Raw genomic sequence first — 21,196 nt, forward strand, 5'->3', positions numbered from 1 at the left:
TCAGCCCTCCCCCTCAGAACTAAACTGCAACCCCGAACAACGGCCCACCCAGCTCCCAATTTCATATAAAACTCACCAGTCAAGGAAACACCGGTAGGAGCCTCCCGAGACATCGGCAAACCAGGCCTCTATGACAGACCATAGAGAGCGTGAAAGGACTCGCATGGGGAGCGTATTAGACCTGTCAGTCATAGCAAAAGGGGAGGTACACAGCATCCGAACGGACTCTTTCTTCTTTATCCATAGACGTTAACAAACTTTAAATTTCTATTGACTGAAGGCAATACTTCGTGGTTCCTTTAGTCATTTTGTGTGTGTGTGTGTTAAACAATAGCAGTGAAACGACGGAGAATCCCAAGGTTCTCGTAGCTGTTATTGGACAGCGCTGGCTCCCCTCCCCGCAAAAGGAAATGTCAGGACTTTACACTATTTCTAACCCACGTTTTAACTGTATGAAATGTAAGCAAACCTTTTTTCTAAATTGTTCTCTCAGGCCATGGTTACAATTTCCAGTAGAAACAAGAAAAAGCCTCGTGGCACCTTAAGACTGTAACAATTTTTACTGCACCTTAAGCTTTCGTGGACTACAGCCCACTTCCTCAGATGCATGAAGGATTGACCTGAGTTGCGCCAGGTATAATTTGCTGAGAGGGGGCATCACTTTTCCGTTCAAACAGCTGGGAGTCAGAAATTCTTACCCAGTCGGAGATCTACCAGTAGATCCCGATCTACCTTCTCCGACCTTCCCTGAATTCTAAAACATTCCAGCCGCCCTTTTGCAGATCAGACAAGGGCACTGTGAAGTGTTTTCAAATACTGCTTTGGAATCCCAACAACCGAAATCCCCCACCAGTTACACAGGTCAGGGGACGATGTCTGAAGCTGATTATTAGTTCCCAGTTCTTCATTTGCTTGAAAGTTTGAAACGCTAAAAAAGAAAGTTCACACATTTTTAAGGCCCAAAGTAAAGTTTATACGCCCTTGAACCTTAAAATACACGTTGGGATATTCTGCATCGTATATCGTCACGTGGCAAATAAGTTCTAGATAAATTGTTATCGCCTCCCTCATTCCCCTTTTTCACGTTGCAGTGACATCGTGCGTCTACCCCGCTACTGGTGTAAACCAGTAGGCCCCGTCCAAACCGGAAGTTGAGGGCATATGACGGTACCTTTTTATCTCTATGGGGAAAAAGGGGCGAATCAGAATAAATATTAGAGGCGAAGGCGGGACGCAGAGGAAATGTAGCCAATCAGTGAAATAGAGCTTGCGAAGGAGAACTCTGATTAGGCCTCTGGGTAATGGCGGGCGGAACCCATGACTATGTCAGAGGGGCCGAGGAGGGAATAACAGGACCAGGTAAAACTTCTTTATAAGGGATGGGGGGGTTGCTTCTGAGAGGAGAGTGGGGTTACGGTTGGTTAGCCGAAGCATTGCCGTGGGCTTGTTATCTGCGGTGCGGTAACCTTCTTCGTCTCTTACGCACTATTAGCCTCTCGTCCTTGAGGGCTACGGGGTTGCAGAAGGGCCAAACGTCCCCAACTGCGTACGCCCAGCCAGCAATTTCACACACGAGTTTGCGAATTAATAAAAAGTAAAGGTGTCCCCGCACTTATAGTGCGAGTCGTTTCCGACTCTTAGGGTGATGTCTCGCTACGTTTACTAGGCAGACCGTCTATGGGGTGGGATTGCCAGTTCCTTCCCCGACCTTTCTTTATTCCCCAGCATATGCCGGTTACTAATTTTACCGACCACAGATGGATGGAAGGCTGAGTGGACCTCGACCCCTTTTACCGGAGATTCGACTTCCTCCTTCTGTTGGAATCGAACTCTGGCCATGAGTAGAGCTTTCGGCTGCGTTACCGCCGCTTACCACTCTGCTGTATGGTAAAAGCTGCGGTTGAGACTTATATCATAATGGCTTGCGTTCTTGAGCATCTGTAGAGCTGCTGCACAAAGTTCTTTTTTCCTTTTTGAAAGAGTGTCTAAGACCAAAGTCGTTCTGAGCATGTTGTGAGTGACTTATTCCAGTCCTTCTGAGCTGCTGGGACAGACTTCCATAGTAATTATAGCAATTATTATTACTATAGAGGCAAGGGGGTGGGATTAAGGCAGAGTTCCTCTGAGTATATGCAGAGCGCCTTTACTTTGTAAGGAGAAGCAGCTTCTTTTTGAAAGTGTGAAATGTGAGCTAGAGACAGTTCTTGAGCATGTTCAGAGTGTAATTTACCCTTACAGAGAAAGCTGTTTTCCTTGCTCTGAGCTGCTTTTTTACTTTTGCTGTAAATTACACCAATCAGTTCTTTTTTAGTTATCCCTAAGGGAAATCTTATGTGTGGCTGGGAGGAAGGCCCATTCAAAATCGTGAAACTTACTTCTGAGAAAACATACACAGGGTTGTGTTTTAACATGTCTGTAAGTTTATGGCTTTCCTGAAACATTCACAGCGATGTAAAATAAAAATATCCCTTTCAGTCACAAAACCCCCCACAAAAACAAATTTAAGTAGTTCAGCCAAAACCTAGTGTGAGTTTGGTAGGTCCAAACCAAATCTTCTTTTAAATTGATGTTGTTTTTGGTGAAAATAATACAAAGGCAGACTCGGACACTAGAGACCTATTTATCTATGTCCATTGAGACATAATGTCAAGAGATGGAAGCTGCAGCAACCCTTTACTAGTAGGTTCTAACTTGTAGGGGGTGGGGGATCTTGGGAGCATTTTGAGGTCGCCTCCCCCCCCCCTTAGTCCAAGAGATAACGTGCACTGTTTGCATTAGGATATGTCTACAATTGAGTTAGATGTTATTTATTTATTTAATTTGTATCCCGACCTTCCTCCCAGCAGGAGATTTTATTTGAAACTGGATTAGGGCTGTTTTATGGTTTCTTTTTGTGCAGGCTCTTAAGCTTGAGGGGATGGATGGGGTAAGTGGCCTTTCCAAATAACTCTCACTTCTGTGCCATCCTTCAGTAAGTAGGCAATACAGCAGGATTGATAAAAATCAATGGATTTTTTTTAAAAAAAATTAAAAAGTGGATTTTTAAATTTAAATCGGATTTCAACATTTTCTTAAAACAGTAAAAAAAAAGAGCCTAGGCCAAAGATATCCTCTCGATTGGATTACTGCAATGCGCTCTACGTAGGGCTGCCTTTGAAGACGGTTTGGAAACTACAGCTTGTGCAAAATGCGGCGGCCAGGCTGATAACGAGGACCAGGCGGTCCGAACATATAACACCTGTTCCGGCCCGCTTGCACTGGCTACCTGTATGTTTCCAGGCCAGATTCAAAGTGCTGGTTTTAACCTATAAAGCCTTATACGGTGCGGGACCACAATACCTCCTGGAACGCCTCTCCCGATATGAACCTGCCCGTACACTACGTTCAACATCGAAGGCCCTCCTCCGAGTTCCGACTCATAGAGAGGCTCGGAGGATGGCTACAAGAACCAGGGCCTTCTCAGTGGTGGCCCCTGAATTGTGGAATAGTCCTCCCGTTGAGGTGCGCTTGGCGCCGACATTGCTATCTTTTCGGCGCCAAGTTAAAACCTTTCTCTTTGCTCAGGCATTTTAGTTTAATATGTTCAATTTGGTTTTAGATTTGTGGATTTTTATATATATGTTTTTGTACTGATTTATGTGATTTTATTGTATATACTTTGTGTTGTACACCGCCCAGAGAGCTGTGCTAGTGGGGCGGTATAAAAATTTAACAAACAAATAAATAAATAAATAAATAAATAAACACTAATTATACAACTTCTAATTATATTCTATGAATATGTTAACGGCAATTTATGGAGACGGGAGATAACCTGATCAGCCCTATTCTGCAGATGGTGTACATGAAGTGCTCTCGCTCTCTCAAAGCCTCGCCTCTAAGTGCAAAGATATAGAAGGTCAATGAATAGAGAATTTGGAGAGATGGAGTAGATCTGAACAAGGAGGAGACCACTGAAGTGGTAATCCAGCCCTTAACAGCAGTAGCCTCTTCTACAGGTGTAGAGAGAATTTTTTCTTCCTTTGGACTAATTCATTCTAAATTGAGAAATAAGTTGGGAACTGAAAAACCAAGAAAGGTTGTATTTCTTTTCCGTATAATGAACATAATGAAAGGAAGACAAAGGTGAAGAAGACTGAGTTAACTGTATCACCCAATATTTTCTCATGTTGACTTGGTTGAATTGCCAAAACTTTATTTTTTAAAGAACTTCACATTTCTCTAAAACCTGAAATAGTTAACCATTCAATAATCCATGTGCATGTTTTGTTAATGTTCTTTGTTGAAGAAAAAGACTTAACCAGAAGAATATACAACCTTATTAGTACAATTTAAAAGCCTGTTTGGTGGTGGTGATTCTGGCCACGTCATGACAAAAATGCCATGATTGATTGAACAGTTGGAGCTGGTTCATCTCCTGAATGACTTCACTAGTTCCTTCTGCTTTAGCACTAAAATGACTAAATTATCGTCCCATTTTTTGATGAAAATTAATCTGAAAACAATTCAGAATATTTGCTTAGTGTGTACCTACCGTCTAATGAAAGCTACATCTCAGGATATGTATTAAGGTTATATTAAACAATAATGCACTTCTACTAAAAATGATGATTAAATAAAATTCCTCACTAGTGATTTAGGGTGCAATGCAACTCATCTGTCCGCAGGCTGGGGTGAGTTGGATGCTGCAGATCCCTGGTGGCACTGACAGGGTCCCGGCTGCAACCGACTCTTATGGGCTCTAGCAGCAGCAGCCCTCCACTGTGGCTGAGCCGCGGCACTGCCAGGAGCCTGCCGGTGCTGCTGGGTGTCCTCCGGGGACAGCCAGCTCAGTGGACGGAGGGCCAGGGGCATGGGGGGGGAAGATTTACGTGAGATCCTTCTCGTGTTCAGACCCCTTCCCTAGGTCCCGATCCTCCTGCAAACTCTGCTGGCCAAAAGGCCAGCGCAGTAAAATTATTTTCTTAAATGTCTATTGTGTCCTATGGGGAGCGATTACTCCTCAGGAGGCCTGTTCATTGGAGCCAGCACTTACTGGTGAGCTCGTGCACAGCTCCCAGCGGAGCAGGCATTCAGCCAGGGCAGCAGGTCCCAAGCAGGAGGAGGATCCTGTGGCACTTTCCGCCGGCTCCTCTGCCAGCCCCCCTTTTCTCCTTTTCCGCAGCATTTGGGTTGCATTGCCCAGCTGCAATGCAATACATGTCTACTCAGAAGTAAGCTCCATTGGGTTCAATGGGACTTCCTTCCAGATAAGTGTATACTGGATTGCAGTGATTTAAATCATTGAGTTCTTCAGAGAAGCGATTTAAATCATGATTTAAATCAATTTGATTTAAATCAGATCAACCCTGCAAAACAGTGTGCATGTATTTGATTGAAGAAGATGGCATGGCAAGCAGCGGCAGCGGTGGTGGGTGATCCTCACGTGACAGCAGTTCTTCAAGAGTTGATAGTAAAACAAGGGTTCAATTTATTAAAATTCTTTATGATTGGTTGTATGTTCTGATTTCCTTGGCTGCCCATATTGGTCCTGAAATAGTTAGGGTGTGGGCCAGTGAATCAGAATACCTGTAATTTGAGTTCAGTACATTTATTTATTCACTCTTTCTTCATTATCAAGCAGTTTGTTCTCCATGCTTAGAAGTGGATGTCCTCACAATCCATATTCCACACCAAGAAAAGCTGAACCCTGCAAATTGTATAAATTGAGCAAATTTAGCATACTCTCGTTTTGCACAAATTATTCTGCCATTTTATTATTTTCTTATATTTCTTGTGGTTTTAAACATCATGTGGAGGACAAGGACTATGCAGAATATGGAAATCTCTTACTTGAAAACAGCAAATATTCAGCTGCTACTCTAGGCTCCTTGGATTTCAACAACCATTGTGCATCACATTTTGAACCAAATCTGCAACCGTAACAGCTAGAAATTTGCTTTTCCAAGTAGATGAAACTTGAGGTCAAGAAGCTTGACTCTGTAATCAGTACCACATTCAGTATTTTTCCCTCTCCTTCTGCAGAATTGTGGCATTTATTTATTTATTTTATTGCACTTGTATACCGCCCCATAGCCGAAGCTCTCTGGGCGGTTTACAGCAATCAAAAACATTAAAACAAATATACAATTTAAAACACATATTTTAAAAACAATTTAAAACACAATTTTAAAATTTAAAACAATATAAAAACAATTTAAAACACATGCTAAAATGCCTGGGAGAAGAGGAAAGTCTTGACCTGGCACCGAAAAGATAACAGTGTTGGCGCCAGGCGCACCTCGCATTCACACAATCCTCAATACAGCACCTCTTGGCCTTTTCTTTCAAGCTGCTTAAAAAAAATTCTAGAAGGCTAATATCTCTGGTTACACTGTCTTTTAATTTTTTTTCTTCTAGGGAGCAATGTTCAAAGCTGACCTAAGATGGCCTCAATGAATTTCAGATGTTTCCAGGCATCAGTTTCCAGAGTGCAAACATGCAGACGACTGTTAACCGGAAGCAAAGCCTTGAATTGCTTTGGTCGGCAAATTAGCCAGCTCAAGTTATGCCACTGTGGAACGACCTTGCAAACAATGTGTTCAGTTAGTGGTTTTCAGTATATTGCTTGTAGAAACTCCCATATGGAAATGGGAAATCATCCCAGCTCTGTTATGGGAATGGTACAACTCCGTGGAGAGGCTGGTAACAATGTTAAATCTGATAGCAAGTGGACAAATGAAGAGAAGTTTTTTAATAAGTTGAATTGTTTGTGTTCATACAAAGACATTTTCAAATTTGTAAGTTCATTAGAAAGTATATCTGACACAATGGTGGCAGCTGTCTTTCAGCGGCTGTGTGACGTTCAAGTGGAGGACGGCATACTGAAAAATCCTGAAGAGGTGATGGAGGATGAAGTCTTCAGGACACTTTGCTTCCAGCTGGAACAAGAATCTCCAAATGTGTCTGATTCTGGTCTTGTAAATTCACTAAATGCTTTGATAAAATTATGTGTGGATCCCTGGAGTACCTTGATGGTTCGCTTGATGTCAGAGAGCCAGGAACGTCTTGATAAAGGCCAGATGACTGTTAGAAATCTGTGTGTTCTTGGAGAAAGTTTATTTAATCTGGAGGGTCCAGGCTGTGTTATGCTGGAACGTATTATGGACCAAATTCAAAGTACTAACCTGGAGGACTGGAAGTCTGATGAAATGACCATGGTCTATGGAATGCTGCAGCTGGTTGTCGTGGAGAGTGGGAAATACCAAGATCTATTGAACAAAATGAACAATGCAACTTTAACTCATGTTTCTCAGTTCAGCCCCAAAATGACAAGTAGTGTACTGAACGCTCTGGTTGTTCTTGATCAAACCCAAGCCATTCCTCTGGTGATAAAGCTTTGTAAGCATTCAATACGACATATCCCACATTTCACAGATGATGAGATAGAAAATGTGCTGGAGGCCTTCATTCGTTTTGAACACAATGACCAGTTCTTCACAGAAGCTCTAGAAAGACATGTTGCCAAATGCGCCTTCACCATGCGTGCCAGTGCAGTCTCCAAAGTGATGCAGTTCTGCAGCAGGAAGCACATCCTTTCTAAAAGCATCTTCAACACAGTGGCAGAAAGTTTTATTTACAGTGCCGACAACTTTAGCACTGCTCAGATCGCTGAGCAGGTTGTCCCATTCGGGAAACTTAACTATTTGCCACCATGTGCACCTTCTCTTTTCCGAAAGCTTGAGAAGATACTCAGCTCTCGATTTGCTCAGTTTCAGCCTCATGTGATCTTGAACCTTCTTCATTCGTGCATTCTTGTTGAACGCTATCCCCTAAATTTCCTGGCGAAAGTGTTTAGTCCCTATTTTCTGCACCAGTTGCAAAGTAAGTATGATGATGTTCTTGTTATTTATTAAATTTATACCCCACGCTTCCAAAGGGAGCCCAGGGAACATTCCAGTACAGATGCAGACTGAGATAAGGTCTCTACTTAAAAGGTTTGTTGAAAGAGGAAGGTTTTCAGTAGGTGCCGAAAAGACAACAGAGACAGCACCTGTCTAACGTTTAAAGGGAGTGAATTCCAAAGAGTAGGTGCCACAACACTAAAGGTCCACTTCCTGTGTTGTGTGGAACTGAAAGGACCTCCAGATGAGATGGTATCTGAAAGAGGCCCTCGCCTGCAGAGCTCAGTGATCAAATGGGTGTATAAAGATAAGACAGTCTTTCAGGTACCCTGGTCCAAAACAGGGTACACATCGAAACCAGCCCCTTGAATTTATCCTGGTAGCTAATTGGCAGCCTGTGAAATTCTTTCAGCGGTGGAGTAATAGTTTGATGATGTGAGCAGTCGCACCTCCTCATTTTACACCAGCTGCAGCTTCTGGACCAACCTCAAGGGCAGCCCCACATAGAGTGTATTACAGTAATCTAGCTTGGAGGTTACCAGTGTATGGATGACTGGTCAGGCTGTCCTGGTCCAGAAATAGCCGCAGCTGTCTTATCGGCCATCTTAACAGGTTTATGTCTCTATGTCTAAGGATGTGGATGCTTGATAAGTGGCATGTCCCTGTTGATTCATTTATCTCGCATGTACTGAAAGTTGGGAGTTCACACTAGAGAACGGGCGGGTCTTGGAGAGATATTGGGGTATTACATCTGCGGTGGGACTGATGTAGGGCAGGAGCTCAGGGAAAGCCTCCTAGCATTTTGATAACAGTATAGCAGATTTGGTAGCGCACTGTTTACCTCTCCCCTTAATGGCAGTAATAGCTTTCATACTTAAATGAAAGCTTAGCAAACAGCTTTAAGCTGATATCTTTCTTACTTTAAAAAAAAAGAGGGAGAAAGAAATTGTGTAACAAACTTCCTTGATGTATTTGATTCTTGTGTCACAGCTGAAGGACCCGGTTTGACGAAGTCTGTTCTTTCTCAGTTGACCCAGTTATTTCTAACAGTTAGACTGGAGTGTCCATCATATGAGGTATGATTATATGCTGACCTCTTTTGTACATACAACTGACCCTGGGCATGTTTATTCAGAATAGGCAACAATATTGTTTAAGTAGTCTTAATGCTAATTTGTAGTTGTAAATAGCATCCGTCGTATTGAATTTTGCTGGTAGGTTAGTGTTGTGCCCTGTTTAGTTTTCAGTTCATCAGAGTACCTATGCAAAGGCCCTTCCAAAAATCGACTGCAAATAACTTGCCAAGTCTCCCCTGTCCCACCGTTCCTGTTTTGGTGCTATTCTGCTTTCATATTTATCTGCATTTATTTAATCAGCAGAAAGAAACAGCTTATTTTCCCTCTCTGGTCTAAATAGGGTCCCAGACTCCTTCCAAAGTACTGTGTCAAGTCTTTCCGTATACCAGACAGTTCCATTGAGTCTTTGGTAGATACTCACCTCTACAACAGTGTAAAGGCTGGCCTGATCGACCTCTTGGGCGCCCGGATATATTTTGCCTCTCATGTGTTGACACCATACTGCTATAATCTAGGTAGGCAAGCTCTTGCTAATGTTTGTGCAAATGTTAGTAGCTACTGTTCCATAATTATGCAATATGCACTGTTTCAGTGTGTAAAGTAATGCTGCATTCATCCTAAACAGGCCAGCACCTTGCATGCACTACTGCCATAAAAAATACCTTAACAAAGTTGTAGTTGAGCCCCAAAATGATTGCAAGTATTTGGCTTGGACTCAGGCAAAGCACACAGCAGGCAAGTGCGCCTCCCAGGTAGTAATTCAGCCTCCTATTGGCCTAAGAGTTACTTGCCAAATGCCTCTCTGCCCAATTTATAGGAATATTGCATGTACTTCCTAGGGGTTGTGTGTGTCAGTCAAGTTGAATGCCAGATACTATACTTTTCTTCAAGGGCTAAGAGGTCCTTACCAACATAGAAATTGTCTTCTGTCCCCCAGCCCCCCCTCCCCATTTTCCATCCACATGAAAACGAACTGAGTTGGAAATAGGATAAAAATATGTTTACCTTCTTGCTACATTAATACTTGAAATGTCTCTATTCTGAGAGATTTTGTTTGAAGGTTTTCCAGCAACAGATCTTGTGCTTTGCTGAATAAATGTATTTGCAACAGAGAAAAACAATAACAAGACCCTCTCTCTGTTTTCTCTCTCTTTTGTCTAGGGACCCTTATATTTGTTTGTTCTTCATCCAGGGATAAATGTATTTGCAGCCTGAAGGCTGCCATATAATTCCCATTTCCCATGTTGCACACAGGCAAGAAGAAAAATGCTAAAGTATCTGTAGGTTTGACTGTTCTGAGCTGAACAAAAATAAATAGGATATATGCTATAGAAAAATAATGACTTTTTTCTTGTTCCTTTCTCATACCAGATATTGAGATTAAACTTGACGAAGAGGGATTTGTATTACCAGCTAATAGATATGAAGAGGTGTACCAAAGGTAAAAGAGACCTTGATTTTAAACAGAGTGCTAAAAGCAGCATTACAATTTTTCTACTCCTGTGTTTTTATTTGAAGCCTTGGTTATAATACATGATAAATGATGGGTTCTAACGGATTATGAGAAGTAGGGGGTTAATAGTGTGCCAGTATTGTCAGATTATCAGTTTGAAATTGCTGTCTCAAAGCTCTCAGGTTTGACTCAGGACTCAGGTGGGACTGGGCGAGTTTCTGCTCATCACAGCAGCCAACATGCCTTGGAATGTAGCTCAGCTACCACGTTCCTCACTGTCCTTGACACCCAAACATTGTTGATGGCACTAGTTTAAAAGGGTTCAGGGTTCTCCCTCTTCTCTGCATTTGTCTCCTTCTTTTCCATTCCCCAGTTGTGCTGCCAGAGGAGGGAACCAGAATACGATCCACCAGGGCAATAGAGGAAAGAATGTCCTGTCCTTCACATTCTACTGCTACAGTAGATCCTACTGGTACAAAAGAAGAGGATACACGACGGGAACTTTTCTTTGCCCAGAAACCTAGTACTGGCTGGCAGCAGCAGACCAGAGAGAACCCACCCATCTAGCACACACTCACACTTATGCTCTTGAGATTTGCTGGCCTTATTAAGAGCTGCTATTCTGCTGCCCTCCTTCTCTGAGCAATTCTCTTGTGGTATATTTAGGCATAATAATGCAAAAGCTCTTGTACCTTCTGTGGACTCCCTCGACTCTTGCATCTGTATGGAGATTGTTGTATTTCAAGTAGTTTTGTAGTGTGTCCTTACATTTCAGTTACACACTACTGGCGAAGTTCAGTTGCCTGTGCCATACCCATAGTTAATGAGAGCATGGCTGATGTACCTGTTGATTGTTGCTTCGCTGTGGCTGGATGCCACACAATTCCAGAAACATTTTGGTTGTAGAATTGAATTAAAGAGACAGATCACTTTCAAAGATCTTATGTGTGTGCCATCAGCCCATGACAAGATAGTGCTGCTGCTGCTATAGGATAATCCCATGGGATCCAATTGCCTCGCAAAATTCTGGGGCTCAAATGTTAGAGCAATATGATATCCAGCCACAGGGAAATGGCATGAGTAAGGTATGAGTCTGACCAGGTCACTTGTATTATGCAAGAAATGTAATATTCTAAAAATAACAACTGTGCAGCAACTAGGCAGGATGTCATAAATGTTTGATTCTAATATGATGCATATTTAATCTTGTTTTGTATTTAATTGGCAGAATAGCTCTCTGCATTGATGATCAAAAAAGATTTTGCAACAACAGTCACAATCTCCTTGGAAAAGAGGCCATTAAGCAAAGGCACCTAGAGCTGCTTGGTTATGAAGTTGTGAAGGTAAATCTTTGAAGTAGTTCTTGTGAATTGAATAATTGCTATGCCAAGCTGTATTGAAAACTGCAGCTGTCCGCATCATGGGCTAGATGCTATGAACACCATCTAGTCTTAATTGCTGTCTCGGTCCTGAAGTTTGGGCTTTTAAGAGCTGAACCATATCCCTGCTCTGTGCCATGCTGCACTTAGTTGTTGCACAGCTACAATTGCTGATCTCTACCCTTCATGAGTTAAGAAGGGAGAATATGTGTTGTGAGTGTTCTACAGAGCTCAAGTATGTTTAACTATCCAATCCTGAATATCAGAAGGAGAGGAACGTAGGAAGCTGCCGTATACTCAAGTCAAGCCATTGGGCCATCTACCAAAGTATTGTCTATGCTAACTAGCAACAGCTCTCCAAAATGTGCAACAGGAATCTTTCCTAGCCCTATGTAGAGATACTGTGAATTGAAAATAGGACCTTATATATGCAAAGCAGATAATGTACCACGGAGCTGTGACCGCTCCCCATAAAATAAGTTCCATTGTTTTCAACTGAGCTTGCTTCCTCGTACCTGTACTTAGGATTGCAGCCTTAGGACAATGAAGTAAGTGGGTAGATGACTGGAATGCAGATTGAAGAAAACCTGTGACAAGTCCAGCCAAACAGAAATTAGAGTTCTTTATTGAGCTTACTCTAGTGTTGAAGGTTGGCCAAGTTTTTTTTTCTCCACCTCTGTTACATCGTCTCAGTGCCATCCAGCAGAGCTTTTCTGAGTGGTTCAAGATCTTTTGCTGTCTGGTCAAGGAAGAAATTTGTTCTAAAGGATCAGGTTGAGAGATGCTTGTTGATCCAGCATTGCCTTCAGAGGCCCAACTGACCTCTGTGGCTTGGAGCACCTTCAATCAGCTTTGACTTGATTTGCCAACTGCAGCATTTCTGATGGAGATAATCTGACTGTTAACTTTGCTCTGGTAACATCCCATTTAGAATATTGCAATATGTTGTATGTGGAGATGTCTTTAAAAATGTCTGAAAGCTGCAATTAGTCCAAATTAGGGTTTCCAGATCAATAACTGGAACTGAGCAATTCTGTCGTATTACGCCAGTGCTTTATCAGCTGCCCTGTCTCCTAAACCATTTCTGGGCCCAATTCAAAGTGTTGACTTTAATGTCTAAAACTCTTAGTGGCTTGGGACCAGGATACCTGAAAGACCACCTTCTTTCACATATACCTGCCTATACCTTGAGATCTTCGGAGGCTGCATTCTGGATGCCCATGCCAAGTGAAGTGAGGTGTGTGGCTACCATAGAGAGGGCCTTTTCAGTGTCTGGTACTCCAGTTGTGGAATGTTCTCAACAGAGTCATGGCCTTTGTGGGAATTCTGGCACCAGGTGAAGGTTTTTTAAAAAAAAATTTCCCTCGTCTCAGCCACTGTATATGCACTGTGCAGTTTTTTTAGTCATCTGTTTTTTATTTATTATGATATTTTATGACACATCTTAAATTGTATTTTATCATATTATGTTGGCTGCCCAGGAACATCACCATTGGGAGGCTTTATATAAATATAGTTAATGAAATAACAAATAATTGTGTAAGACTGAGGTCCCAATACTAAAGCAAAATCCAGGTAGTTTTTATCTTGGAACCCGAATGCTGGACATAGCGCTTTTTAAAAATCTCCCACAAAAGCAGAAGGCAAGGTGGGTGCACTTTCTCCTACCAGTTCCCTCTAAATTCTGTCATCTTCACCAGCTGGGCAGCACATCTGCTTACTTGTCACAGTAGGTGATATAGTACAGATGACAGGATCACATAAGGGATGAGCTGGAGAAGCCATGGCTGGCTTCTTGTTCTTGGCTTTGGTAACTTCTGACTTCTGTCAAGTCAGAAGTAAGCCTCATTGAGTTCAACGGAGCTTATTCCCAGGTAAGTGGAAACAGGACTGCAGCCTTCACAGCATTGTGTCTTATCTTCAAGTTGCAACATGGCAATCCCAAAGCGAAGAAAGAAAACGCAGACTTGTCCAGCTATGTGGGAGGGAACCAAGGTATGTTATAGATCCATTCCTCTCATTTCACAAAGGAGAAGTTAGAAAAATATCTGTTTGCTTCCTGCATAATTCTTTCAGTAATACATTCTTCCTTTCAACTTTCAGATTCCATTTTTTGAGTTTGAGTCATTGAACAGATGTGACAGAATGGAATACCTGCACAAGAAAATTTTTCCTAAGTCTTATAGGCTCAGCTGGTGATTAAAAGAAAACCTAAATGATGCTGAAATATCTGTAGACTTAAAAAAGTTACTATTTTAAAAAATGTTGGACTTGGTAAGCTGCTATGATTTAAAAAATAATTCTGAATATCTTGTTTTCTGGCTCAGTCCTCTAGTGATACAAAAGGAGAAACTGCCAAAGTATGATAAAATGCAACTAAGTTAATTTTTTATTGTGACTGTACTCCTAACAAATAAAACTGGGGAAAACCCCCAGAGAGAATTATCGTTGGAAATGTATTGAGATTATTTTTCAGATTATTTACTGTTAAAGGATGTTTGAATTTGTGACTCCTGAGAGTTTAACGTCATTAATTGACATTAAACAAATAACTTGAAGTTGAGGGGTTTTCTTTAACGTTAATAGCTACCCAGAGAGGAGATTTTCATAGAGATCAGAAGGAGGTAGTTTAACCATTTCGTCCCCCACTGCAGTCCCAATGAAAATTGACAGAAAACTTGACACTGAACCTGCTATAAACTGGGGAGGTGGCATTGGTACCAATGGAAACGTTTTCCTTGTAGGGAAGTTTCACTGGCAAATTGGAGAGGGGGTTATTGGGACCACAGCAGGGAGGAGGGGTAAAGGATAAAACCCCTCTCCCTGGGGGCAAAAAACACCCACAAGTTTATAGTGAAGATGCCTCCACCTCTTGAACAGTTTCAGTTCCAATAAATCCTTTTCCAGTTCTTTTTGTACATTTTCTAGACGGTTAAATGAAAACTCGTATCATGATCCTCTTAGCTTCCAAACACACTTGCATGGCCCCAAAGTGACAGATCCCTTAGGCATTGCTCTTTGGCTGCTATGCCCCCAAAGTTTAAATAATTTGGCCTGTGGCAGCAGTAAAAGAAACATTACCCACCACTTGAAGTGATACTGAAGGTTATCCCTAATTGCTTCTCATTAGCAGAGTCTGTCACTCTTCGTTGTATCTTTCTACTTTTCTGACTACAGGCCAAAAGCTATAAAATAAAACTAATGTATAGAAATATAGGGGATTTAAGAATATATTTGGGACTGTAAAGCTTGATACAAATTATGCCCTTCCTCAGGCACTAGACACACAGTACATGGCTGACGGGCTGCCTTTGGCTTTGTGAATCATAATGTGTTCAGACTTGATGTATAGTCAAGCTAAATGCATAACTTTTTCTTAGTTTTATTTTTGCAGATTCATCATTTGAGCATTCTAAACAGATCAATTAGAAAGTTTGTTTTAGAACTAAAGTAAATTGTTAATGCTGGTAAGACATGGTACTGAAAAGATATGTAACATAAGGTTTTGTTTCCAAGACTGAGATAAAAGACACAGTAAGCCAAAACAAATGTTGTCAACTCTTTCATTTGTGATCCAACATCCGATTCATTTATGAATCAAAGCACTAACCTGCATGTTTTTAGCAGGTCATAAGAAGTGGTAGAGCTGGTACTCTCAGACAAATGCATGGTTGCTTTAGCAAGCAGGATGCACTGAAAAAAGCAGAAATCCCTTTTAGATGGGAGTAACTGCAGAGTCTTTCATAAGTAGTGTTGTCTTCTGTTATGCTATTTGTAGAATACTAGTGCAAGCTGCTAGTTGCACAATGTCACTATGTTATGAACACATACAAAGACGGCATGGCCCATTTAATTTAGCAACCCTGCAATGATTTCATAGGGATGATATGTAGTGTTGGAATTGACCCCGAATCACAGTAGCACACTACAGGATGAGTATATAAAAAAAAAAAGCCAGAGACATTGCGTTCTTACACCAGTCACAACAAACAGCCTTAGATTGGTTCAATGTTTTTGGAGGATTTTTCTACCAAGCAAGCTATTCCATTTTTCCTGTAGAATTCTGCTTGTACATGTTTAATGCGCACATGATCTCGGCTCAGCTCTTCCACAGGCTTGTCTATGCGTCGCCCATATTCAGAGGAAGACAAGACTGCCACAGGCCTCGCTTTTTCCTGTAAGGACATTTTAGATGTTATTTCTGAGTGTGATAAGAGAAACCCAGATGAAGCAGCCAAAGGGCGAAACTGGACATGATGCTCAGCTCAGGGCTGCTACCAAAGGCATGTGACATGCTGAGTTCCTCCCCTCCTCCTCCCTGTACCATTTAGGCACACATCCATGTTGCGGCATCATTCTGTCGGGTGCACTTTTTTTGCTCTACGCAATTGGCTGCCGCTAGTGGAAGTAGGAGAACCACACAGGTAAATTATCTAAAGGTCACAGAGCAGGAAGAACTTGGCACAGAGCAGCCTCATATTGAATGTCGCATTCAAGTTCCACCCAAAGTTGTGGCGCCACTGAGCTAAATCTCAGGTTTCTCCTTAATGGACTTTTTTCATGACTAAAACCATAGCATGTATCCTAGGCAGAAATGTTTGGGGCCATTCGGAAACCCAGTTGCCTGAATGGTAGTCACCTGAAATCTAACAGTATGGAGGTTACTCTATACGGTAGCTGTTTATGTGTAGCTGCTGTGGTTGTCAGGTTACGACTTAAAGTTTCATTATACCTCTAATGATGAAGAAGCAGCCACATCATCTATCCATTTCTCCCTCTGACCCTTTTTGTCTGCTATCCTACTCCAGTGGCTGCAGTAAGGTGGATTGTGAGGGGCAAAAGGATCAGGTATATGGAATGGGCAGAAGAAACCACAGATGGAAAATAAGAAGTTGCCATATACCACTGGTCCATCTACCCTCAGCGCTGTCTACAGTGACTGGTAATGGCTCTCTAGAGTTTCAGAGAAGGGTCTTTCCATGCCCTACTGGGAGATGCTAAAGATTGAACTTGGGGCTCTTCCAATGCGAAACATGCTCATATCACTAGGCTTCAGCCACTACACTATTGGTGTAATATGAAATTTCAGATTCTAATTATAAAACTTCTTGTTTTCCTTTTAAAAGGAACAATCAGCTCTTGTTAACTATTCTAACTTGCATGCTCTGCTACAATTAAACTGCTAAAGGATGTGCTAAATAATGGGTGGTATCCAGCTAAAATGAGTCCCATGTCTCCATGATCTCAATCGAAGATAATTGCAGCATGTGGTTATTTCAATCTGAAAACCAATGGGCCTTAAACATGCTTAACTGTCCATGGATTGTGACTGAGACATACAAAATGGGATTGGTAAAAATCAAATCAATTTACTAACTCAGTTTTGCAACCTGTCATCCCTCATTATTCCACAGGAGAAAGCCATAAAGAGAAAAGTTTGCTAGTTCTAAATACGTTGTAATGATAATTCTGATGTCCATGCTGCTTTTGCACCTGCAGACTTTGTCCACTGTAGGAAAATACTCTAGAAACCTTTGCTTTTTTACAGTGGCAAATGTTGCTTTAAGTCTATTAAAGAACATACATTAGTTGTACAGCACCATGCAGTTTTAAGTTATCAGTGTGTATAGTGTCATACAATTTAGTTGGTGGTATTTAGTTGTATCCTGGTGGAAATAACAGTTTCCTAGTACAGTCTATTGTTGGAGAGACGCAATAAAGTTCTTACCCAGCTTTCTCACCGGAGTGTCCTCTAAGTATCCATGACACAGTAAGTAGGATCCAAACTTGCATTAAAGGGAGTTCTGCTCACCGTAGAGGAAGGGGATGGGAAGTCAGTGTTTGCCAATTCCTCCTTCCTGTTATAGCCCCCTGAAAAGCTGCTTCAGAGGACCACCCGAAACAGTGTGGGAGGCAGTACCGAAGGTGTAAGGAGAAGGAGGAATCGGCAAAAAGCCTCTACTGGATCCTGTTTCCCTCTGCAAATGAAAGGAGCCCTTCTGTTTGTGGAGGAGCAAGTCTGTTTTCAATCCAGCACATAGAACAATTTTAGTTCAATTGTCAATTAGGCCATTATAGTTTAAACTTGTTTGGTACTTTAGAACCCTGAGACTAAACCAACTGGACACAGTCCAGCCAGGTAAGCACATTTTTGTCCCATTTGTTTAAATGGTGGAGGTAAGCCCTTGATAAAGAAAACCAAAAAACTAAATCTATGCAACTGATACATGTTTATGGCCATATCATACCCAGTGCTTAGAAATCAATTCCAATGGATTTCAGTCTTATTTAATTCCCATATGTGTCTATCCCAAAGAGAGATGCAGTGCAATCCCTCCTAAGCATTTTTACTCAGTAGGGAGGCCCACTGTGTTATATAGGACCTACTCCCAAGTAAATGTACAGAGAATTGTGGCTTCACTTCAGTTGTTTTATGGACCTATCACTCAGCCCCAACTGTCGGAATAGCTACTGGTACATTCTCTTCAAGGTTATATATCATATATAAAATCCATTACAGTTTTTTAAAATGTGTGTCATATTTGTATCCTGCCCTTCTAAGGACCTCTGAGCACCTTATACTTCTGTCCCACCCTCAACTTTATCCTTGCAACACCCCCGAGAGAGAAATCCAGTGGATACAGAGTGACCTGCCAAAGCCACCCTCTGGGCTTTCTGGCTGAACAGCGATTTGAAGCAAGGTCTCCCTGGTCCGTTCAATAGGTGTCATCAGTGGCGCTTAATGCTCAAATAAATGTGTGTAGGATTATAGCCTTCTGGTAGTTATGCCTTCAGAGCAAGGTTTTGAAAAATGTACTGTCATGTATTACTCAGTACTTGGCCATAACCCAGTTAATAGATGAGTGAGTAGTCTGGTTTTCTTCAACCTAATCAACAGATTGAGAAGATGCAAGATGGTCACCTCATCATTAATATGAAGTCCTCTGCTTTTTGCATGTTCTCTGTCGCACCGGTGGAGTTTTTCATCATAGCCTATGGGTCTTTTAAAGATGCAGTCATATAGGGAAACAATTCCTGGCTTAAAATAAAGAGAAAATAATGCCGTTAACTGACCAAGATGAAATGGATTACAAAGGAGCATACTAATAAAAAACACTGTGAGCAGGGCCCACATGCTGAAGGATGACCATGATGCACTTTTCTATACATCACATGGTTTCTCAACCCAGGTATCAAATTTGGGCACAAATTTAAACCCTGCGTTTGTGAGGTGCAAGCCAATTTCTGTGGTAGCAGTGTGACCATTCCACACATGTTGGTGACATGCTTTTTTCCAGGCATAGTGTAATGTGTTAAGAACTTGTTTTGATGATGGGCCCCGCTGAAGACTCTTGACAGCGATGGGCTGCCATTCTGTCACAATGAAGCAGGAAACAGAAACTTCTCCTAATTGACCGAGATGCTCAGATCTCAGAGTGAGGAAAAGCAGGCAGATGGATCTAGAAAAGGAGCGGGAAGAAACATGGGCCAAAGAAAACACGAACCAGCCGACTGAGTCTAATGCACTGAAGCGAGAGTGAGGAACCTTTGGCTGTCCAGATATTGCTGAGCTACAACTCTCACCAGGCCCAGCAAGCATGGCCAATGGTCAGGGATGATGGGAGTGGTAGTTCAGCAACGTCTGGATAGCCAAAGGTTCCCCACAGCTGCACTAAAGGAAATACAGATATCAAATATTGTTGATGTGGGAGGAGAGAGAAAAAAGACATATGACCCCCCCCCCATTTTACCAACCCAAAGCTAACTCTAGTGGCAAGGTGTGTGTGTGTGTGTGTAAAAATATTGGGAGATTATTTGAAACATAGATATAACTACTAGTAGTTCATTCTAGAATTTGCTATTGACTGTTGAGAGTTTTTGAGTTACCCTTTACTCTCTCCCCCCTCCCACTCTCCACTCAGCCAACCAATCTCCTTTTTCACCGGGGTACTCATGGTATAAAACATCATTTAACATGGAGCCCTATTTTGCCGTCTTAACAGTACCCTCTCTGAGAAGAGCATTCACCGCCTTATGACTCCAGACTATGCCTACAGCCCTGTTAGAAGGGCGCTATGCTAATACTCCCCCTCATCTCCGAGTTTGTATATGCCAATCAGGAGATGTGGAGGATATTATCCACTACCTCTTGAGATGCTCCCTGTATAAAGACCCTAGGCACAAATTCTTATACCCTATAATCCGCTCTATGTCTGGAAGGCCGACCATGGAGCAAATAGCTATCCTATTAGTGGGCAACGACACCTATGTAACACAAGAAGTGGCAAATTTCGCTCTGGCAGCTGGGAAAATGAGGGCTAAGTATGTTAAACACTTGGCCTCAGCTCAGGATCAGCTTTTAAATATTTAATATTATATTCTTTACTATATATTTTGGGCATATATGTACACATACTTATCTACTCCTTTTTATTTTGTAATACTTGTAATATTCGTATATTCCTATATCTGCTCTTGTATTTTATCGTATTTTATTGTGATGGCAAATAGCTCTGAGCAATTAAAGTTGATTGGACCATTGTCTCTCCCCCCTCCCACATGTTATTTCAGGACAACAGCAGTTTGAAGTTGGATCCCTTCCTCCTTCCCACAACTGCTTGCCCACCTTTCTGAACATACCTTACTCTCTTGGTGAAAGTAGCTGTGTTCAGGGGGATCTTTGCGTCGAGGTGGAATATAGCTGAAAGCTGACTGTGCTGAGAATGGCAGCTGGTGTTTCCTTATTAATTGCTCATTGATGCCTCCCAGTTCCTCCAACTCCTCTTCTGCTCCCAGTTCTTTCCCATTTTGGGCTTCTTGCATACCCTGCTCAAAGCCCAAAGTTTTGGTGGGAGGCAGGCTGCCTGCCTTCAGGGCTTCCACCTCTGCTTTTGTCAGCGTGTTGAGTTCTTTGGTTACTAAGAGACGGTCTGTGTCCACTGTGATGTCAAACAATGTATAAGGGAGATTGGAAGGCTAAGAAAAGCTGCTGCTGAGTGTGCCAAGGGCTAAACCCGAAACTGTTCTTAACAGCTGCCACAGGCACCCTGCTCAGTAACGAGTGAAATGCCTGTCAGGGAAAATTGTTTGTCTGCAGGAATTTGAAGCAAAAGGATATGAGTGTTACTGGATCTGAGATTGCTAATGCCAGGCTTGAAAATGAATTCACTGTACAGGGTTCTGTGAAGTTGTATAGCTTCTGAAATATGAGACCTGCATCAATGATTGATAGGGCCCACCAGGCTCCAGGAGGCGAATCCAGAAGGACTGAGCTGCGTTCAGCTGGAAGAGGTCTCAAAGCAACGGGGAGGGCCTTGAAGACTGAGTAAGCTGAGAAACCTGTCATTATTGATTCATGCTTGTAGAGACTGCTGGGATGCTCCGATGTATCTCAGCAGCAGATGT

At 42.1% G+C, this 21,196-nt stretch overlaps 3 protein-coding genes across 9 annotated transcripts in view; 1 reads left to right on the forward strand and 2 right to left on the reverse strand.

Annotated features, from left to right (window-relative positions):
• Positions 1-1,055, reverse strand: part of MTRR (5-methyltetrahydrofolate-homocysteine methyltransferase reductase) — a 32,344-nt gene extending 31,289 nt beyond the window's left edge. For 2 of the 3 annotated variants that reach the window (XM_061588174.1, XM_061588183.1), the window contains exon 1: positions 77-569. The gene's annotated coding sequence lies outside the window, so the exon portion shown is untranslated. Of the gene's footprint in view, positions 1-76 lie in introns of all 3 variants that reach the window. The other variant, XM_061588193.1, reaches the window with a different exon arrangement.
• A 91-nt stretch (positions 1,056-1,146) lies between these two features.
• Positions 1,147-14,349, forward strand: FASTKD3 (FAST kinase domains 3). Of its 5 annotated transcripts, XM_061588272.1 has the most exons (8): positions 1,230-1,359; positions 6,400-7,863; positions 8,874-8,959; positions 9,300-9,474; positions 10,331-10,400; positions 11,641-11,755; positions 13,717-13,786; positions 13,895-14,349. In XM_061588272.1, the coding sequence occupies exons 2-8, from the start codon at positions 6,426-6,428 to the stop codon at positions 13,906-13,908; spliced, it is 1,968 nt and encodes a 655-aa protein (XP_061444256.1). In that variant the 5' UTR covers positions 1,230-1,359; positions 6,400-6,425; the 3' UTR covers positions 13,909-14,349. The 5 variants fall into 5 exon arrangements, with proteins under 5 accessions (XP_061444245.1, XP_061444256.1, XP_061444218.1 ...); XM_061588261.1 differs by lacking the exons at positions 1,230-1,359; positions 13,717-13,786 and adding an exon at positions 1,147-1,167; XM_061588234.1 differs by lacking the exon at positions 13,717-13,786.
• An 808-nt stretch (positions 14,350-15,157) lies between these two features.
• Positions 15,158-20,723, reverse strand: CFAP90 (cilia and flagella associated protein 90). The gene is made up of 3 exons (XM_061588284.1): positions 20,432-20,723; positions 18,714-18,830; positions 15,158-15,966 (listed from the first exon to the last, which is right to left on the reverse strand). Exons 1-3 carry the CDS (start codon positions 20,612-20,614, stop codon positions 15,787-15,789), a joined length of 480 nt encoding a protein of 159 aa, XP_061444268.1. The 5' UTR covers positions 20,615-20,723; the 3' UTR covers positions 15,158-15,786.
• Positions 20,724-21,196: the final 473 nt, after the last annotated feature.

The sequence above is a fragment of the Rhineura floridana genome, chromosome 1 (genome assembly GCF_030035675.1).
Source record: "Rhineura floridana isolate rRhiFlo1 chromosome 1, rRhiFlo1.hap2, whole genome shotgun sequence".
NCBI lineage: Eukaryota > Metazoa > Chordata > Lepidosauria > Squamata > Rhineuridae > Rhineura > Rhineura floridana.